This window comes from Bombus terrestris, chromosome 9 (assembly GCF_910591885.1).
Source record: "Bombus terrestris chromosome 9, iyBomTerr1.2, whole genome shotgun sequence".
Taxonomy (NCBI): Eukaryota; Metazoa; Arthropoda; class Insecta; order Hymenoptera; family Apidae; genus Bombus; species Bombus terrestris.
The window spans coordinates 12,950,244-12,972,787 of NC_063277.1; the positions used below are offsets into that span (position 1 = coordinate 12,950,244).

The following is a 22,544-nucleotide window of genomic DNA, read 5'->3' on the forward strand; positions in this document are numbered from 1 at the left end:
TTACGGCTTTGTCCTCCGCGGCCGAAATCTTCGTTGGTTGCGCGATAGAATCCACGGAACGTTGGTTTCGCGGTAAATGGAAGTGCAGCGCGAACTTCTGCAACGGCACTTTGCCTGCACAAAGTTTTTCAGGCCAAGAATTTGCATGCATTTCTGTCCCAAGCAAAGTAGCTTGCAAGTTTCGAATTACCAGGCATTACGCGCCGCCTTCTTTCCCTTGTACGTCCCACTCGGTGATTCTTCCGTGTTTCTGTCCGACCAAACAACCGAGATTATCACGGGAAAGTTGCTTGGCCTTCGGTTGACTTCATCGACGACGAACGTTTTATACTAGCCACGTTCGAAAGGTTGACGATGAACGAGTTAGGACGAAATATCGTTGTAACAGAAGCGTAAACTTCCCTTCACCAAATACCAGCAACAAGATAAAAGTTTACTCGTTTCGCTCGGCTCACAGGGTTAAGCAAACTGCAAACAACGTGTCGTTCGCGGATTCGTGGCTATTTGTTCGAGCCACATTTTCCACGCGCGAAAGTCGTACGGTAGATAAGTCGGTGAGGGAATTATTCGAAGAATCCAATCGGAAAGTTATTCGTCAGGGAAGTCGAAGATATCCGATCTCGTTTTGTTCGTACTCGTTTCTGGTTTCCGTGCACCCTGGAACGCGGATCTTATCGCCTAAACTTCCTTCTCCTTCTTTCACTCGGTCATGATTCAAAGTATATTTTCCCGATGGAACTCCATTTGTCGAAAAATTGTTGGCCGAATAAAACGGACAGTAGAACAGATTAACCGTGAATCCTCTTTCGATTTAACAAGTTTCCAAGTTATCCCGGGGATTTTTTTTTAAACGAAACGCCATGCGGACCATCACGTGAACGAACTTTTCGGGAAATGAGATTTCGGAATAAACGCCTCCGTTTCCCGCTCGGCGAAGAAAGAGATCCAAAAGTTCTCTACGAAACTTCGGAATTTTATTTCCACTGCTTCGTATTCGTTCACTGTCTGTCACTCTGTTTCGCAATTTGCCCGTCCCGTAAACCCGATGAAAAAAAGGTATTCGATCTGATAAAGAGAGTCGTTCGTTTACGACTCTTGCAACGCACATGTGCTTTAAATAAAAAAAACAAACAAACAAACAAAAGAACAAAAAAGAAAAAGAAAAATATGTTTGTCAAAGTACTGCGATTCGCCGAACCATCGCTGCAACTATAATACATCCTCTTCGAGACACACTAAGAGAAATACGGGTATAAACTGAAACGTAGAGAAATACAGGAAATACATTTCGTTAATTCTCTAATTTACTCTTTGTTATCAGTTTATTACATCTACGCAGACCTGAAGCGAAAAGCACTCGGGAGATGGCTTTTAAAATTTCCGAGCGTTTGCATTTATTATTGAGTTAGAGTGAAATTCGCATGGAGAAGGAAGAAATAAAGCTGAACCCTTATCTCGTACGTGCTACGTAACGTTTGTATTTAAACTTATAGTCCGTGGAGGTCTATCCGCCCCGAGGAACTTATTGCGTGAAAATGGAAAGAAATGAAAGGAGGCGAGCCATAACCGTAGGACAATATAAAATTTCCATATTTAAATTTCCTCCTTCAGCCGCGTTTTTACGATTCACCCGGCCACTCTTGCGAATATCCTACATTTTGATTAAAATCACCACTTACTTACGAGAACAGAGGACAGGGAAAAAGGGGAGAGTGCTCTAATTCTTCTAAAGTCGGTTTCTCGATAATTAGCTTCCTTCGAGATGATCGAGGAAAGCGGTAACGTGCAGATACGATGGTGATCGATTGGAAGAAAAACGAGCCTCGCCTTGGTACCGCGAGAAAGACAGCTTGAGCACGAGAGAAAAAATTAACGTTTCTTGCTGTACTCCAGCGTAGTAAGTTAGCAGCTATCTGTGAAATACGAGAAAAGTTTCACCACGGTCCATCCGGGGCTTCGAGCTGACGCGAAACCCCGCCATCGACTTGACTTCGTTTTCCTCGCGGCTGAATAGAACTCGTCTCGTCGACTCTAACGGCGTGGAAAACACACAGAGATGAAATTTTTCCGCGTGAAATTCGGCTATCGAAAAGGGATATCCTAGTGCATTGCATCGATCTCGGAGTCATCCTGTCGGGCTGCCGCTTCACGTTCCGATCTTTCTACTATAAACTTTAAGGTGATAGTAGAATTCCCCTTGAAAACTTTCGAAACTGTGCCGCGTGGCGAAAGATCTTCTCGCACGGTCGAATTCTTTGAAAATTGAATCGAGTCGCGCTCGGTTCGTTCCATACGCGTTACATAAATACTCGTGTAGAGATCAATGACTTGAACACACCCAGAATTTCTATGAATAGTGGGCGATGCGATGAATCGATGTCAATTACCGAAGCAACGTTTCTATGCGCATCTACGCACAATTGCTGTTTTTAACGAGAAACCTATTCGGAGACGGATATAAATATACGATGACGGAGTATTGAAATTAACGACAGGATGAAATGCAATAGAATAAGATAAAATGAAACGAAACAATGCTGATATACGTTTACGTAATTTATATAGCTGCCTAAACAGCGAAGTGTGCGTCGTTCGAGTTCGATCAGCCGTTCGTGTGCGGAATAATAGAAACCCTTTAAAACGAAAGCCTCTCGTCGATGAAGCTGCTTCTAACACCGTAAATCTCGCACAATCTCTGGCAACCATATACCTCGAGGAAAAGCACCATCCTCGATGGATTTCTCGTGCTTCAAAATGGAATATAAAATAGATCCGCAGTAATTATCAGATATTTTGCCTTGTTTGACGTTGATAGCAGTCATTAGTCGCGATAAAAAACCTACCCAAAATAAAAGTTAGTCGACGAGAGGTGGATACAACCGTTCTTAAAATTTGATGCGTCAAAACTGTAGAATCTGAGCGCGTAAAAGAGACATATACTTACTACGTTGAACCGTGAAGTGTAAGTCGAAGGAAAAACGCCTCTGTACGTTCTTCCTTCGAATAAACCGCGTAAGAAGCCTGATAGTAAAAACGCGACAAAGTTCTTTCCTCTTGGGTCGGTGGTATCGATCGAAGGAGTTTCTTGTCGGGTTTAAAACGTTTGATTGAAAAAGATACTTCTGCCGCGTGATACCGCTCTTACCATTTTTTTTTCTCTTACTCTTCTCTTTCCTTTTTACAATGGAAAATTCATCGAGATAAGACTTTTTATTCAACTGCCTCGAACACACATCGAAAGACGACCAATGTCGTCCAGAGACTCCGATAAATCTCCCAGTAATCCCGATCGATCGTGCTCGCAAAGAAAGCTCGCGTTTTCATGCAGTGGCGCGGAAACATTGTACTCTTTCCCCGTCAGTGAAAAGCGGCCACAGTGACGACGACACGTTCGCATGTGCAAGGGAGGAAGCACACCGTGACGTTACAGGCAGACTGCAACAGCTTGCCCATAATACGGGGGCTACGCGGACTTTCCTCGAGGCTTTACATGGCCGAAGAATTTCCCGCTGAAATTTCTGTTCCGCCAAAGGGCTTTTACCAGCGGGCTCTTGCAAGAACTTTCGCAATCAATTCTACGCGCGTCAATTTGCAACTTTTACACACACTTCCGCCAGGCGCTTGTACACTCTGTAATCTTTGTCCAAGTGCGCTATAGGTCTTGCGCTTTTTCTTCTTTCATTCTCCGTCGCGCTCAATTTTTTAGTCGCACGTAAAGTCATCTTTTAGGTAGCTTTCCCGATACAGTTACACCTGCATTATCCAGATAGATATTTCACGTAAGATTTACATCGTTTTCGTGGTTTTTAGTCACATTTAATTAATTCTCTTGGATGATCTTGTTCGCGGTTGTAGCGTTCACATACTTAAAAAGAGGAAAAAGGATGTACTTTTTTCTTATTTTTAAACTATTTTCTCTTTTACACCCAACCTATCTTTTTTCTCTCGCCAGATATTCCACGTTCCTTTGATGGGACTTTATTGCAAAATCGACTTACTGCTTTATAGAGGACTTTTACAACTTTTTGTTTCTAGACGACTGCTCTTTCTCTCTCTCTCTCTCTATCTGATACGAATTAGCTTCGATTAATTTATATACAAGTGACGAAAGAAAATTCTAAAGTTATTAGATCGTTTTGGTTGATACAAAGTTTAAAGTATTGGACGAAATTGAGTAGCATTAATTTTATTTAATTATACGATAACTAATTACTTCGGACATCCGGACAATAATATTTCGAACATCTTGAACGAATTTCGGGAATAACCGAAGAAAACTGCATGAAAAAATATTCTCCTGATACCCTAGTTTCGAACACGATCCATCAGGATGAAAGCGAACATGCTAACCACGATATCTACGTCCGATATTTAGAGCACCTTGTACCAGATATTTCTGATCCAAAACTTAACTACTTCGACATGATCCGATGATGTACTTGCAAGTTAACTATTAGGTTGCCCCAAAAGTTTCTTTCGTTTTGTAACAAGATAATAGATGCACAACATTTTTTATTTTATATTATTCTATTGAATTACGTATGATCCATTTTCTTGCAATAAAACGGAAGAAACTTTTGTGGTATTTTAACAACGTTGTGTTCAATAACATCTACAAACGTCTATTATACTCCTACACTTTTCTTCGTGCTTTTACTACAACCTATTTAATCGTGTGTTCTATACGGCGGTAAAATAAAATTTGCTTGCTAGAATTGCTAAATATCGTAAGTTTGCACGTTGTAATTTGCATTTCATATATTTTATACATGTATTTTCTACGGAACTTTTTACGCCACTCTTTGCCCCATTTCCCTACAAAACCCACCTAATGTTCATACTCTTTCGACAAAAAATAGGACAAGTTTCATTCAACGCTAAAAGCTGTCAAGTTTCGTTAATTAAAAGCTATTTTCCGCGAATAACGTTAACGGTATAACGAAACAGCGTGTTAACAATTTTCAAGCAACGAAACATAAAAACGCAAAAAGGGAAGAGAGGACGATTAAGAAAAGCTGTCGGTGAATCTGCCACGACAGGCTGATTGCTTTCTAGATGTGCGCGTCAGAACGCAGCCAGCTTTGAAACCAATTCCGCAACAGCTTGCCCATAACTCGGTTCGCGGTGGCTTCTCGCGCAATATATTCAGTACATGAGCCTTAAATGGAATTTATGCTAATCGACGCGCTGTAGCTCGCAAAACTCTAAACAAAAGAGAACGTCAAACCGGCGAATAGTCGAGGAAAAAGCTTTGACGCGTGCGGTGGTACTTTAACGAGGCATTGGCCGCGTGATTCGAGCTCTCGAATCGACCGATTCGGTCCGTCGTTTAGTTTGGTCCGTTCGCGATTTCCACCGGCCAAAGGAAGAAAGTTTATCGGTCGGAGAACAATCCCAGCCTGTAGAAGGTTCAGCGAGTAATTTAACGACCCTACTACCTCTGGCTTTAATTCATTAGCGATTTGGTAACGAAGCAGGCTCCTTGGCGAAATATTATTTCCCCTGATTATGTAACTCGGTAAACCAAATGTCTTCCTCGAAGGGTAAACGTTTCGCTCTTACCCGGGAAATTCTACGGAAACGTGACGCGCTCGTGTTAAAATGAATCAACGCATTGGCAAATTATCCGTTTGAAATTTCCCTCTGCTATACGCTTACAGCTATTCACATTTGCATACAGACGTTTTACAGGGATTGCAAACGTAACGATTCGTAACGTGGTCGTACAGTCGTCAATCACGGGACAGAGCGAAACCTCGAACCTGAGAGGAGATTGTCCAAATTGTTGTTTCGTGAGGGCCGGGAGGTTCTCAGTGGTATACTTCTATTACGCTCCCAAGTTCATCGTTATGATTGAAGCCAATGTAACACACGCAATGTACACATAACATTGGTTAAGTGACGGCTGGACGCTTTACATACACAATATGGACCCCAATTGCGGTGCTGTGTGATCGATGTTGGTATAAGGCCAGCGGATTGGAAAGTTTACCGTGTCTGACAATGCCAACGCGAAATTGCCAACATTTACGGAAGTTCCAAACTAGTAAATTCTATATTGAACTCGTGACGCGTAATATGTATTCGCGGCTATGAACAATCGCTACGGTTTTACAATTCCATCCGACGCAAATCTCAATTCGGCTGCCAGATTTACGATGCTAACGTAAAAATATGTTTGCCAACCTTTTGTAAACTTTGCCAATCCGACACCAAGCGCATTGATAAAACAAGCAAACGGCGCAGAGGAAAAAGTGTCGGATCGCAGCGTACGCATCCCACGCGGATTAATGTCACGCGTCCGAATAATAGTTTCCACTGTTCTCTGTGAATTTGTTTCGCAATAATCCCTAAGGCAGCGTGCCAAATTGCACAGCTGCGTCAATTCGCGATAAACTTCCTCTTCTTCGCTTTCTCTCGCGGTAACGATAAGAAATGCAAACCATCCTCCATGCGGCAAAGCATATCGGAAGCGTACGCTTCCGATAAAGTTTCGCGCAACAAAGATCCAGTAGGACTTACTTCGAAGCAATTTTGCAACCGCAACTTGAATCGGGCCAATGCATTTCCATTCAACGGCAGGAATTTATTTGGACTTGGCCTGATAAATCGTTAATCGTCCTGATGCAACGCTATAATCGGCTCGTACGTTCTCGCCAGTTTTAAAAACAAATTCTCGGTAAGAGACGACCGAGCGTTCCCTCAACAATCACAGCGTCTACGCTTCTTTCCGGGGACTATCGTTAGCTTATCCTGTCCAGAAGAGAAGAGAAACGACGAGGGAAGAGTGGAAAAAAGGAAAGAAGTACACGCTCGAGCGCTAACCTACTTGGAACTGTAAATGCGCTGGATCTACTGCATTCGCAAACGCGTCACTGTATCACCGGAGGGTCCCAGCCAATCTCGCATCACGATGGCTCGTCTACGATTTAAGTAACTGTCCTATTTCGTTTCTTTATGCCCGGCTACGTGGATTTCTTTGAGAAAAAGACAAGCTCTTTGGGCGAGACTTTGCTAATCGTTGATGTATCTCGCTGCTACTCTTGTTAAGTCGAATGGTTCGTTACCTCGCGTTTCACGACGACTGTTTCAAAGACGAACTCTGCTCTTTCCTTAGGGCGTCGGATTATCCACTGTAGACGGGAGATTTTTTTCTCAAATTCTTCTTTCAATTTCTCGACGAGGTTAGACAACGCGTGGTACAAAATCGTTCAGGAAGATGAATCGTGCGGAAACGTCGCGTGGCGGTGATGTCGTGTCGCAAACGCGGTATTGTCGCGATATATCGGTGTGGCGTTGTCGCGTTCTATATTTCGGGACGTCCGATCGCTCGTAATTCGTCATTTTATATTCAATGCATAAATTTTTCAAGGGATCGATAGAACGCCGATGCAAAAACGCGAACAATCGGTGGAGCCGAGGAAAAAATTCTAACCTCGTGATCCGTTCGCGCCCCGTCTAATATCACGACTATCGAGTCAGCTACATTTTCAAGCCATCAATTTGCATTTTCCAAGAATTCCATACGAATCTTCGAACCCAATAATCTCGTGCGGTGTCTTCGATCGTCTGCGAATCCGAGATATTCCAATATATACGAACAGGAGAAAAGAGGAAGGTTTTCGATAAATATTTTTCCGCGCAATCTGCCGCGTTTCCGCCGCGTTCTATCCTCACCGCTTATTCATCGACTTGGCGGAAAAAGGAGGAAGACGAGACAAAAAGAGAGAGCGCAAATCGCGTCGATAACGCAGCCAGATACGAATTACGAGCTCTTGGACGTGGCCATTTAAATTATAGCCGCCACTTAATGCGCTCGCTACATAACCACAAGCCCCGAACGACTCGACAACTTCGTAGAGGCCGCGTGCCAGGAACTCGTAATTGTTTTGAATTAACGATACTTTAAGCTACGGCTCAACTCCGTGCCACTACGGACGCGACTCGTCTCTGCGCGCTTACTCGCTCTCCGTACGCTCCTCCATAGCGATTTACAAACATTCGATTTTAACGTTTCCTAATTCGGGTAGCCGCCGTGTGCCATTTCCCGCAACATCGGCAGAAAAAATACGCGCGGATGAAACGAAAATACAAGCACGCTACGACGAGTATGCATGTTATAAAAAAAGGAAGAGAAAACCGAGCACAAACATCAAACTAGACTATCGATTATCCCACGCAAGATGCTAGAATTCTGGCAGGCGAGCGTATGCGCGCGAACCGACGCCGGACGTCCATTAAAAAAGCTCAAATCTGACCCGATTCTCTAAAGCGCCGCCCCCGTGCATCCCTATTGAAAACAGTTTACCCTCCGATGAACTCGCGATACAACGTAACGAATTTTTATCTATCAAAGTTAAACAGGATGGCTGGTGCTATTGGCCAAAAGGCAGAAAAAGAGGAAGGAAAAAATATCTACAGTGTGGGCGGAGAGGGGAAAAAAAAAGACTATATCTCGTCTGGCGTGAAATGATTTTTTTATTAATTCCGACGAACGGAACGGAGAATAAAATAAAAAGGTAAATGGAGGATGGCGGAAACCGGGAGAAAACAACCGACGCGCTTTCGAAAACGCCGCGACACGTCCACGGTGTTATCGATATTACATTTATCAGCGAGGTCGCATCGAATGCTGCCTGCCTTTCTACCTTTTTCCTCTTCTTCCTCGTATTTTTTTTTAATGCGCGTCCGCCGGACTCGCATTTTCCCTGCTACGATATTTTTCTTTTTTTAATGGAAAATAAAAGCGGCGGGGGAGACACGCGATGTAACGGTAGGTTGTCACGGCTCTCAAACTCGGCAACAAACCAGCGCAGTTATTGGAATCGCATTAATCTGAAAGAGGCGAGGTCCGACCGAGATCCGTATCTTTCCACGATATATTCCACCGTTGGCAGAAAAAAAGACAGCGGTACAAATCATCCGTGGATCTCTGAATTTTCATTGGGACAGATCGATGTCCGTGTCTCTTTCTTTTTTCCTTTCCACGTTCGTAACGATAAAAATCATTCGATACACGTTGAGGTTTGCCAGGAAAAGACGAATGAAAGACACCATCGCGCGTCGATATTTCATTCCGAGCTTTTAATGGCGCTTCGATTAAACGTTCCCGAGAATCTCCGGTACGAGCAGCTTGCGCATTATTTTACGAGTATGTGAATTCTTGCCTGTACAGAATTTCTACGTGCGATTCGCGTCGCGTCGGTCGAGTGCGCCCTGGAATGCTCAAGACGATGCGGCAAACATGGTTTTTTCGCCTCTTTGTAAAAGAAACGGCCGTTACGTAGAATCATCGCATGGGTAATTGTTTTAAAGCAATCACAGAAAAATCCTGCTCGTTCCAGTTTACGTGGCACGAATTTAATGACGCGATTAAAACATCCTCGGAAGAACGGCTCTTGCTCGCCGAAAGGAAATAAAAGAAAGGCGAGATCGTCCGACTGGTAAATTTTTCATCGCTTTTTCAATAACAGAACGTCATTCGGTAACACTCCAACATCCTAGCGAAGGAAATAAAAGGAAGAAAAATTCGCCACGTTGGAACGCGGAAATCCTTGGCTTTAGTCTACAGCGAAAATCTGATGTCAAGGCTGAGGATGGTACCCAATTATTTTCACGATTGGACGCGTCAATCCAACAGGCAAACCGCAAAAATCCACGGTTACGTAATCGGCGGATGATCGCAGAGAACGAACGAAAAAAGAAAGAAAAATGGGGGGGGGGAAGGACAATAGAGAAGACTTACCGCGTTCAAATCGATCTCCTCTTGAGAATTCAGGTCCGGACACGTGAAGATCGAATAGCCCGTCTCGACGGAATTGTCGGCCCGTGTGACACCGACCAGAATCAGCACCACTAAGCACCACTTCATTGTCCACGCTGGATCTGCAGCTGGAATACTTCCAAAGTCCAATGTTCCTCTTTCGTGTCACGCGCGCGCCAAATCAACCGGTCGAAATGCTCGCTAGCATGGACGTTGTCGATCGCGATCGTCAGCCGTTCAACGAAAATATATTTCACGTTGCTCGCTCACGCTATGAGATGTGATCTTTCGAGACAAAAAACGCTCGGCCGATGGAACGCTCTGTACGTAATCACTGGTGCAGTTGGTAGGAGGAATATTTTTCCAAACTTCAACGCGACCGATATTCGGTCGGTATAACGACGAGAACGAGAGACGACATCATAAACCACGTCTCCGCGACTAATATTTTCCAAGCGAGTCACGCGACTCCCCCTGTTCCTTCGCTCTCTGTCGCTCACTTCTGGAACGCTTTAATTGAACGCCTCGCTCATCCCCGCGCCGCTCGTCGTGATCGATGGTTCAACGCATCGCTCTCGATCGTCCGGTGTTTTCTAACTCTCGGTGGATCGCGTTTGCGAAAGGCTACGTGTACTTGGACGATCCGCTTTTTTCGCCAGGCTCTCTCAAGCCTTTCGCCGCGGGAGCATCGTAAACGGTGCTCGATGAAGGAGAACAATCGATACGGTGTCTCGATGAACGACGTCGCTTATCGTGACTCGTCAGGGCGCGCGCATTTTACGCGGTTACTTGCGAATTTTTCGTACAGTAGCCGAAGTAGGTAACTGTCGGACGAAACGTTGACGCACAGACGACGAAACTCGTGAAATTGTAACCTTGGATTCTCTGCTTTTAGACCCGAACAAGTGTGGATCGAGAAATGCGGAGATCCACGAAGACGGACAGCGATGGTGACGCACGAGAACACTTGAATCACTGGCAAACTGTCCTCTTCACGAATTAATAAGAATCGTGATGGATCACGCGATCGATGCACTCGCAGAGCGTGAACGATGATCTACGGTCGCGTGAATGACGATCGAGCAGGCAGGGATGTGCACGCGGCGCAGTCGTAGGGCACTCTGACGTTCCCAGTCTGCTTGCTGGTCCTCGCTACGTCCGTCCGTCCGATCGTCGCGACGCCTCCAACAGTGCTGGGAGGGGAGCGGGGAAATAAGAATGGACCGTACGCGCGCGATGGGAATCGTGGATTATTGGCGGGATCGAGGAGACGAAGAAGGCAGTCTTCTTTTCAGCTGCGAATCAATTTTCGGCGAAGTATGCGCGAGAAACGAAGGATCCGTTTCAGTTCTCGTCGTATCCCAGAATATGGAATCGATCGTTAAGCCTGTTTTATGTAAGAGTCAAGGGAAGCGTGGTACGGCTACGATAAAAGCGCTACTTTCGCGATCCGCAAGTTTCCGATTCTCTCCAAGGTTACTTGAAACGATATACTTTGCGTGTAGACAAGTAGAACGTTCGCCAGGCTTGGTATATCGCGTATTTTTCAAGATGAAACGACACGAGTCATGATGCGGAAAAATATAAAAGTTACAGTTGTCCCTTAACGTGACAAACGCTTGCTGTCCGATTTTTTGACGAGAGACGTTTTAAATTGCCCTCGTTGGATCGTCTCCTCTGACGTGGAACATAGGTTTTCGCGAAGGAAGAAGAAGATGAAGAAGAAACAAAAGCGGTGGTGGTTCCGCCACGGAATCGAGAATTACGAGAAAGACATCGACGAAAGGAATATGGGCGAGTGATCGTCGCGTCGAATCGGTTTTCAATTTCGTTGGATATATGTAGGTCCAGCAACGTACACCGAATTGGCAGAACTAAATGATAGCGGTGGTCGACGAGTACCTCGACGTTCTCGATAATCGTTAAACGAACGCTAATTTTACTGCCTCATTGATTCAACGCCCTATCGAAGCCGCAAATTAATGTTCCATTAGAAACTCATAAACGTAGCTCGTATAATTTTTCCAATTCGATCGATATACATATAATTACATAAAATCGTTCGGCTCGTTCGTGTTTCAATTTTCCTTTAATTCTTCTTCGATCGGTCTTAATCGACCGAGTCCCATCGTGATTAAGATAACTCGAAACTTTTCAGAACTGCGTAATCTCATCACGCCGATTAAACTATTCCGAAACCTTTGAATCTAACGATGGCTTAAAATTGGTCGTCAACATTTTTATGAATCATCCGCGTGGAAGCTTCGTGTCATCGTTGAATCGTGGGTGGAGGATAATTGAGACTTGGAAGAATGCAGAGGCGAAGGAGACGATGGAGAACGAGAGACAGAAATTCGACAAGTTGAATAAAGAGGGAGACGAAGAAAACGTAACTCGTGCAACGCATCGCTCAATGAAAAGTTAATTCGTTCGTTCAATCTGCCTGATGATTCGGCCTGCGGGCTGATAAACCTCGGCTGACGCACTTCACAGACATTTTATCGGCGGAACGAATCACGCGGCCAGATACATCCAGATGGGATAAAGGCGTTGACAAGATGATTAATCGACTTTGGATAGAATTCGGAGAAAACTTTTACCGAACTTTGGAAAATTGCTTGCACCTTTTCCCTTCTGACAACCGCATCTTAGCTTATACCACGTGACTTAACAGTTGTTACGTCGCGTGAAATGGTCCCTACGGCGTCCTTCATTGTCTGACCGTCAATGTCCAAGCATCGTTAGATGGACCCTCGATAAACCTAAGGCCCTACCATAAACCGAATCCTATTAGCTTGCAGGAACCTTTAATCCTGCAAGTATTTTTGGTTTGTAGCTGGTGCTTAAAACAGTTCTTGGGTCTATTGCACGTTCTTACAAATTAAGAAGGAAGAAGGTAGTTACCAAATGGGAAAAACGAATAGTTGTCTAACAGAAAAGCTGATTTTTCCCATAAACAACGTCGCCCACGAGCCACGTTGGTAGGAGGCTTCTTCCTCCTATCTTCATTCCTAACGTTGATCATAACCAATCGACGTCGCGGATCGTTACCTTCAATCAATCGACAGTCAATCGACAGAAGATGTATCATAACCGTCGTCGGAGTTGTCATTTCAAATACTCAATCTTGTATCACACTGAAGTTGTTGGATCATTCAAATGTATAATAACCTGTTAATAGCAAAGATTTATATTCAATCAACCACCCTTATTATTCCACAAGAAATAAGGGATCGAACGATTCGTGGTGCCGATTAGTAGAATCGTAACAGGAATTTACGACTCCCGTTGGCGCGCTTCTTCGAGATCGCGTCTCCCCGCGAAAGTTCAACAGTTGTAAATAGACTGCGAACGTTCGTGCATTTATCTATGGAAGCTTAACCATGCAACGATGATAGAAAGTAATTATACTAATGTTTAAAGGATAAAGTAAATGTGTATTTAGTTGTGTCACATTCTAATCATAAAACTGTCGCGAATATAATACCTCTTTCTGCGAAATCTGTATCACAAGACCAGTGCTCTAATAAGAAAAACGCTCTGTGTCTGGATTATAGCTTTATGCGCGCAATTCTCGCTCTAATTAATTTACCGTTGGAAATTAAATAAGCCTTAGGTGCAAATCAAATTACAGCGGGATAACGGTGAGTAGAGCGACAACTCCTCTAAAAAGATTAAGCGGGAATCAGCGAAAACTTACGAATAGTTTGTTTGCGCCGAGTTTGGAATCGATGGATAGGCTGAAATTTAATTTCTCCAGCGGGCGCACTTTTTCCCTTTAAACGAACAAAGCCGCATGATTATCGTGGTGGAGCGAAATTCGATAAATTTGGTGGAATTTGTGCAGCCACAAATTGTAGAGTGTACACAGCCGGTGTTTCCAAGTTTCTTGCGCGTTATCGAACCGAGCCAAAGAAGCGACACGGTTGTCCGAGTGTATCGCAATAACGGTGAACTTTCTCTATCGACTCGATTCCGAGAAATTATTAGACTCCGAGAACGACATCGCGGAAAAACAATGCTACTAAAATTACAACGTTTAAACCCGAGGATTAACTTATAGTTAATTGTCATCCTGTCGTTATAGAATCTCCTCCAAAACACGATTTCAAGCATCTCGAAAACGAATTCTAAAGAAATTAATATATGGCGTGGATATAGTTCAAAACGAGTACCAATGTAGTCCGTAAAAATCAGCAGCGATCGCAGCAAACGACGAAAACAGAATAATCAACCATACGAGGCAGGAAAAGGATCGGCTACGATTCGCAACATTTTAGCCGTTCGAGATTTCCGCTTCCGCACGCTTCTAGCGAGGGGATTAATTACGACGCGACGACGATATAACCAACTGTACTGAGCGCCATTACGTGGCAGTTTAAAGCTAAAAAAAGAAAAAAGAAAAAAAATGCAAAAAGGAAGAAAAGAGAGGAGGAGAGACAGAGAAGGAGAAAAAAAGTGCGGCAAAACTAGAGGGGAAAAAGCGCAGCCAACGTGAAGAGCATTTTTAAAAGATTTACATGACGGTAAGACCGCTGCGATTCCGCTCTCAAAGCCGATCCATGTTGAAAAATATCTGAACGTATCCCAAACGCGTGGTCGATCGCGACATTCTAATTGGGAATTTAAATGCATGGCCGCGACTCAACCGATTACGATCTGGATTATTTAGCGACGAAAACGTTGCTTCCCTGCTATGAATTTATTTCCCTTAATTTATTACGAACAGTTTGATGGTTATTTATTAGCGAGGCCCGTTACACTCGATTCACTGGAATTTCATAAAACGTGACTAGCAATCGTGCTAGGGAAAACTGATTAATTCTGTCTGGCTGCTGGACGAATCGTTACAACGCGCCGGAAATATGCCTTTTCCTCTAACAGACGACGCGTTTCCGTGACGTTTCGACACGTCAATCGTCCGACTATACGTCGGATACAGCGAAAAAGAGGCACTGCTCGCTGCGACGTTAAAAAACTGTTGATTCTTATCAAAATTCGCCGCTATTTTGTTGCTACCGCTGTACTCCAACATCGCTCGCGATATTTCTAATATTCTCTTTTGCTCTCCGCGCGATCTTATCTTGTTTCATTTCCACTTGATGCGCCACTCGTAACATCCAGACTTTATCTTCTTACTTCTCTCTGTATTCGTTGCCGTGTACATGCTTCGAATACTCTACATCCCGTTTATCAAGCCTCGGAACGTAAAAAATTATTCGATAAGCAAAGCTGCGACCCGCTCCTGCGATTCTCATAACGAATGGCCATCTTAATCTTGCCTATTTGGAACGATAACATGAATTTGCATAACGATAGCTGTTACACCGCGAGACCACCGTCTTTTTCCTTGCCAACTTCAACTTCTTCCACTTTATCTTCTTCTTCTTTTTTTTCTTCTTGTTTCTTTTTTTTTTTTGTTTCACATCTATGTACCTTCACCTTTGTCTAACAAAATTTTATAACCACCATTTTGTAGACATCTTTATTCGATGCTGTGTACACATCGTGCACAACACAGAGTACAGCTAGCGCGACACAGCAACGTTTAAGTACAGAGTATCTAAGGTACGGAGCCTAATCTAAATAATAGAAATAAAAAGGAACGGTGGTAGAGAGACGAGATCTTGAGGAAACAGCGTACAATGAATATTCACTATGCGAGAATACAAAAAGGAAAACGAGATCGAAACGTTTTAACGGGGTTAGATTTGGGTAGAAACTAAACGATATTTCGTTTGCTTCGGGCACCTACACTACGAATTTAACAATTTAATAATTGCGCTGCCCCTCTGTCAAAACGAAACTTCGGAAAGTTTCTGTATTGTGAAAATTAAAATGTATAATCTGCGCTTCAATTAAAATGTATTACCGAAAACGGTATAAGGCGAGTTCCCTTACAAAGAAACCAATGTATAATTTTGCTTTGTAAGCATAACATTTTCCCAGCAATTATTTAATCCTACTTTCGTTAACGTCGCTTTGTGATAAAGTGTTCCTTTCACGTTCAACTCTGTTTCGATCGCGTTTACACAACTTGCATATTTACATTCTCTGCCTGTGAACACGACGCACATCGACATAGTTCGTTCTTTGTATAGAAAACTACAGGTTTCACAATGCCCCTGGTGCTCGCGTACCTCAAATTGCAAATTCGAAAGAGGAAAACAATTTTCCCGTAATTAGCGAAATAGAAATGCAGCTGGCGGGGAAAAAAGGTGGTTATTAGACCGACATTCTGGACGTTTTGGCATGAATTTCGTTAGAGAATATTCGATGGAGGGAGTAGTACATGCGGCGGAATAACAATTATTCTCCTTGGAAATACAGAGCAAGAGAACATCCGTAGGTAGCTGCAGAGACGCGGAGCGTCTCTACACTGGCAAGTGGTACAAGTCAGTAACTAGTCAACCGTCTCTGCAGAATTCGGAAAAAGACCAAGAATCGGACAGTTCGTCCGTTGAAATTAAATTCAAGCAGCAAAATATCACGCCCCGTATCAATCTTCCTAAACATCCTTCGCATTTTGTGCCCAACTTTTATTAAATTTCCTACTCTAAAGTATCCTAGAACGCGAATCCGTAATTTAACCAGATTTATTCCCCAGCAAGCATATCGACGAATTTATACACGATATTCCCCTGGAGCAATAGGTTTCGTTGTACGTCATTAACAGAAACCGAATTGCGCGTTCTAAATTACTGTGTGTTAATGTCTAACATCAAATAATTAGCAAATTAATTATTCAATTAATAGAATTTAATAATATCGACGTATTATCATGGTAGAGCGTAACAAATGATCCATGTTAGAGAGAGAGTGAGAGAGAGAGAGAGAGAGAGAGAGAGAGGCTGGAATTTATGCTACGACCGAGGGGCGTAATTTATATTTTCTAAAGGACCATTAAAACCGAGCGAAACGACGAATTTACACAGGCGTGCAATAAAACGCTCTCGACGCGATGTAAAATTCAGAGGTAACGGGTTCACGCTCGACGATGATTTAAACTGTTTACTTATTCTGAATGAATACCCATGAAATAATCTGTGAAAACGCTTGATAAAAGTATCTATACGTTGGTTAACAATTAACCGTGATCGCTTTTATGAATCGATGGTAAAAGGATATTTATTTTTTCTTTTCTCTCGTTTTAAACACGCCTGCAAAGGATAAATCCGATAATGTGAAATTCTATTAATAAGTTATAACGTGACGACTGTTCGAAATGTCAATCCTTTGAAATACGTTTCCGTTTTTTCGCTTTTTCACTCTCTCGCGCTTGTAAAGATTTCCAAATATTTCCCGTTTGCCCTCTGATTTTTCCATTTTTTATTTTTTTTTTCTATTTTCTTTTAATCCTTTTGTTCAACAAGAAATAGTTAACGATCGTCAGACGGAAGGTTTATAATACCGTTCCCTGTATCCAGCTGAATTGACGATGGTAGTGGATGTTATTTCAATGTGCCGCATTCAGTCGAATCAATGGGATCACGGATCAATCGTGCAGTGAAAATCGCACGGAACGTTTATTTTACCATGCGTTCACCGACACGAGCTGTGCATTTCAGACGAAGGATGAAAATTGCATCGATACCGGGCCCGGAAAACGAATTTATTACACACCTCGACATGACCGACGCACTGGAATTAATGTCGAAATCTTCTTCCTGATTGAAATTCGCCGGAACATTTGTCACTGTGCGCGTCAACTGATTCGTATGTTCGTACACAACGGAGCGAACATCTCCGAGATAGAAACGGTATCAAAGCGTACGAGTTCAGTAACTTTTTTCAAACTCCTGTCTCGCTTCTTTTACGTAACGTTGTTGCTTTCCCAACTGAGATCTTCTCAAATAGATTAACAAGATACAGTTCGCTAAAAAACTCCCAGTCTCTGTAGCTGACCTAATTCACAGAGATTGACACGATCTGTTAACTCTCTACTCTATGTTTTACTTGAAAGCGATCAAAAACTCGGCGCACATCTATAATTCCCGAATTGATGATGGTGTCCGTGGCACAAATCAGTCGTCTACAGCCTGTCTGCCGTATTAAATATCCAGCGTATTTTCGTTCATCTCGAGGGACGTGTTGGCCGGAGAACAAGAATCACGTTTACTCGTGTCGGGTCTCCGATCGTATATAAGACTCTCGGAGAAGCGTCTAGTGGGAAATATTTTCTCGGTGAAAGATGCTTGCACGCCACTATTGGTTTTGTGGTTTCGCAGCGCCCTCCTGGCTTTCTTTATCCCTCCACGCGACTCGTTTATACGTGTAATTCGACCCAGATACCTGCTACTTCGAAAAGCAAAGTCAACGCTTCCACTTTACTACGATGCAATTTATCGAGAAAAGCTGGAATTAATATCGATGTCGTTTCCTGTTTTCATCCTTATTTTCCGTGTCTTCGATCGACGATGCATTCACCGTCGTTCCGTTGCAAATTTCTTCTGCAACGTTGCTCCGATTGTTGCAGAGTATCTCGAATGACCCTCGAAAGCGTGAAAGGGTCGTTTAAGAAGGGTGCAAGAAGTTGAAAGCGAGGGATAAAAGGAAGAGAAATTTGAAAGTAGGTCGAGGAAAAGGGGACTAACGCGACAACAAGCCAGGCGAAGTTAGAGCTCCGGAGAGTACAGTAATTAATATCAGTTTAGCGAGAACTTAGAAGACGCAATAAGTTAATAAGCAGAGCCACCAAGTTTCGCGTGCTAAACCACGGTCTTCCGGTTCCTGCGGCCCGATCCACCGACCTCTTTAACCAATTATTATCGCGATACACGATTCACCGAGCGACGTTCCTCTTCGTTTCTAGGAAATTATTCGCTCGTTTCATCAAACGATCATTACGTCGTGAAATATTATCAAGTATTCCTGTAACTGCAAATCGCGATAATTTCTCATTCTTCCCTTACTTTTCATTCTCTATCCTTTTCTATTTCTCGTTTCCTCTCTTTCGCTTTTCATTCGACCAACTTTTGCCATCGCGCAACGAAGTGTACGCCGTCATTCGACGTGGGATTTCACATCGATAAGTCAAACGACGCGGCAACGAGTAATCACCGAGTGCAGCTAATAATCGTAATCTCGACTGGCAAAGCTGTTACGCCGACACGTCGCTAATAGGTAAACATACGTGCATAAATACACCTTTGCTCGTGATTGTCAGATACGAGAGGGCTCCAGAGGTCGTAGATATAGTTGCATCGCTGGTTTTCGCCCCAAGTAACATGTAACGTATGATCTGTAGTGGCATCGAGGAGACACGGAAAGCTTGTACAGTCTGGTGCAAGCTTAAGGCGGCTAACCTAGTGTTTGCACGTCACGTTACACGAATGTTACGTATCGTGACGCGACAGCGAGCGTGTGGCTTAACGATCGAGGGCTGGTTTAAGCAAGGATAATTACGACCGAATACACCTGACGCGACATCTTCTAACAAATCTCACATCGACCAAAGAGAAAAGTATCGTGACAATTTTCATGCGACTCAACTAATAACGCGATCGTTTTAACGATTGCTAAGGAGCATTAGGGTGCAATTTAGAAGCCGTTGACGCGATACTAGTCTACTTGTTTAGAAAGTTTTCACAGCATCGACGTTACCATCGTATTAGAAGTCTCGCGAACAAAAGTTCGTCGTGCTCAGGTAAATTATTCTTGCTCTATTAACGCAATCACACATTTACTGCAACGTTCGTGTTTACTTTAAACGACAACCGTCCGCTATCGTATTCCAACATAGAAATATTTTTCTTTTCCGCTACTTCGATTACGTAGGAAATTTTGTCGAGATGAACGCGTAATATTCAGCACGCGGTTGTACTCTCTTTTATGGAACGATCGCTTTAAGAGCTTCCACGTTGCACAAGCATAATATCAGTTTTGGTTATATTAACCAGGAGGGAGAACTTAGGAACTTAGCAATGACTTTACTTCCGCTTGGTCGCTCTACTTATTCATCGTTTACCTTCGTCGAAGTTCTGGCCACCGAAGATCTTGGCAAAAATATTCCTAAAAAGATGTTTGCTCGTCAAATACCGCAGTGATTACCAGTAACGTGGCATAATTGAGCATCGAAAGCGTGGAGAGGTCCGCATATAGGCCAACAACCGTAGCGTACGAACTGAAGCGACATTAAGGAGGCGTGAAAGGCATGCAGTGGATTAAGCTGGTTTAAGGGCTCTAAGATGGTGTTTGCACATCGTGTCGTGTAGTTGGTGGTCTGTAACAGGAAGGTGAAGCACGTACATTAGCGGTATCGCGATTAGGAATTACCTGACGACATATGAGTAATTTGTTAATGAGCGAATAGCAGTACACAGGATAATATTTATAAAAAAAAAAAAAGATCTGTTGACCTATTTTTCACGTATTCACGAATCTGTGAAAGCATCAAAAAGTTTCGCTAAAAGGCAATTTGTCCAGAATCTAAAACAGCGTCCGACGTCATCGTTTGAAACACGTAGCGTCGGTCCATTAATTCGGAGTCACCAGCAGAGCCAGACATAATGAATGCCTTCGAGCGGAAAAAGGGATCGAAATACATCGAGAAAACTATGGGAAATGCAAGGAAGATAGAAACAGTGTGCAATCAGGAATAGAGAACGGGAATCGTTGCCCAATATTAAGTTCGATTCACTGATGGAAGAATGAATCGATAGTTGGATTGTATAAATTACTATGTAACAGGAAGAACGAAGTTTACGTAGAATAAATCATAAAATTATTCGCATAGACGAGAATGTGATAAAAATGTTCTCACGTTTCTAAATAATAAATGTAAAAAGGTCCTCTGTATCGCCTTTTATTTTTATTTATATTTCGCTCATATTTATATTACGCATATTAACGCTGATATTTAGGGCAAAAGCCTACGAATCGGATTAATACGATGTGTAAGATCATCGATATCTTAAACACAGGCTGACACGCCGCTAATAGAGATAAATTACTTGTTCAACTAATGGGAATGACAATACGATTTGCGGTGAGGTAAACGAGCGCTGGATCGGAGCTACATTCGTGAAATTCATCCGATACGCGATAAGCTCGCTGTTAATTGAGTAACGAAGACGTTTAAAAATTGTTGAAATTTCACTACCATTCGATTAGAGAAATTGGACAATGTAATTCTGAATCGAACTAGCATCTAAATCAAAATCAGCTACTGGCTGAAACAAAGTGAAGTTCCAATACACGAGTCTCGTTTCGTTGATAAATTGAGATAGTTGCATCGCGTGGCACGTATTCTCGCAAGTCGTTGTCTTTCTATCGTTTCATGGCCTTTGTGTTCATTCGCACGCGCGGCAACACCTGGAAACTAATATCCCCGGTAACAAACTAACGATGTATGTAGATCGTAATCCTCTTGCATTGATTATCCTATCGCTGCAGAATTATTTACGCAAATGTAGCTCACCCATCGGGAGCGTGTCGGTGTTACTCCGACGATTCGAATACGTCACACTTTATTGGATAAGCCACCGTGAATTTCACGTTTGATTGATATTTATCTTACGGCAAATGGAAAAGCCAAGTTTGTCTTCTTTCTAATAGCTTACATAGACGCGTCTTTATTTGTTCTTATGAAACTATGAAGGAAATCTAGCGATTCAGCGGACGTGTATCTCGATGATGTGTAACACGCTCGTAAAACACGGTAGTTCAATTTCAGATGCAACCTTAATTACTCGTCGCAGTCTGATCACGTAGAGCATATCGTGGGAAAGTTTAGATTATCGAAAACGTCGAATTTGAGTTTGACTTTGAAAGCTACGAATTTGGATGCGTTTAATTTTGCGAAAGTTACGCTAGAAACTTCAAGTGTTGCTAATTCAAAAAAAAAAAAAAAAAAAAGTAAGAAACAGAGAGAAAAGAAACGTTCGCCGTGAAAAAATAATGTTAGTACGGAAAGGAAATGATTTCGAATCTGATAAGGGTGGAAAGAGCACATAATGTACACACACGTGCATATTCAGGAAGGCTCGTGGAGAAGATAGGAGCGGAAATTCACAGTTAGTTACCTCAATTTCCGTTTTGTTTAATTGTGGTAGAATGACGCGCGCTGCACGATCGGTAGTGCTCATGCGAAGGAATATACACGATATGAAACGCAAATTATCGTGAATAGATTTACCGGTGTGTACCATTCCCAATCGTCTGATTAAGGATGTTTGATGAGTGGAAATTACCTGACAACTGATTAATAGAATATCGAGCAGCATTTCGAGAATGACCAACATGTAATAGAGGGAATGGCAACCGCTTTACAATTCACCAAGTGTACACAATATTAATCAAACTTCATCGGGAATTATAAGTTTTTCCTTTTTCAAATAAAATACGAAATTACTGCAAGTTGCTGCTAATATTAATTGCCTGCATTATAATGTACGTATCTAAGCGTCAGTAGTTCAATACACAACACGTCATTACGTTGGACAACTTTTGGTAAATTGCTCTTGCTCTCTCTCTCTCTCTCTCTCCCTTTCTCTCTCAATGCAAATAGTCAAAGCGCGTGTGTTATGTTCTACAATGTTGATACCATGCAAACTAGCAACACAAAGTAGTCTGTTCTCGTTCTCGACGTATCCTCTCTCCCTTAGGACTCAGGGAGTAGTCCAAGTCAGTGTGTGATGGGACACAAAACATATAACACCCGGAACAGTTCCCATTGCGTCTCAGGCTCCGTGTAAACCACGCAACCTCAAACAAAGTAAGCTAGAATTGGTTAACAATAAATAGCTAGAGTTTGGACTTGACGATTAATAAACATGGCGTA

At 42.8% G+C, this 22,544-nt stretch overlaps 1 protein-coding gene across 1 annotated transcript in view; it reads right to left on the minus strand.

The window, feature by feature from the left end:
* The window catches only part of LOC100650084, a 56,879-nt gene extending 45,977 nt beyond the window's left edge, over positions 1-10,902 (minus strand). Inside the window, exon 1 of the mRNA XM_003397613.4 lies at positions 9,746-10,902. Coding sequence (XP_003397661.2) covers positions 9,746-9,871 — 126 coding nt within the window. The 5' untranslated portion in view covers positions 9,872-10,902. The remainder of the gene's footprint in view (positions 1-9,745) is intronic.
* Positions 10,903-22,544: the final 11,642 nt, after the last annotated feature.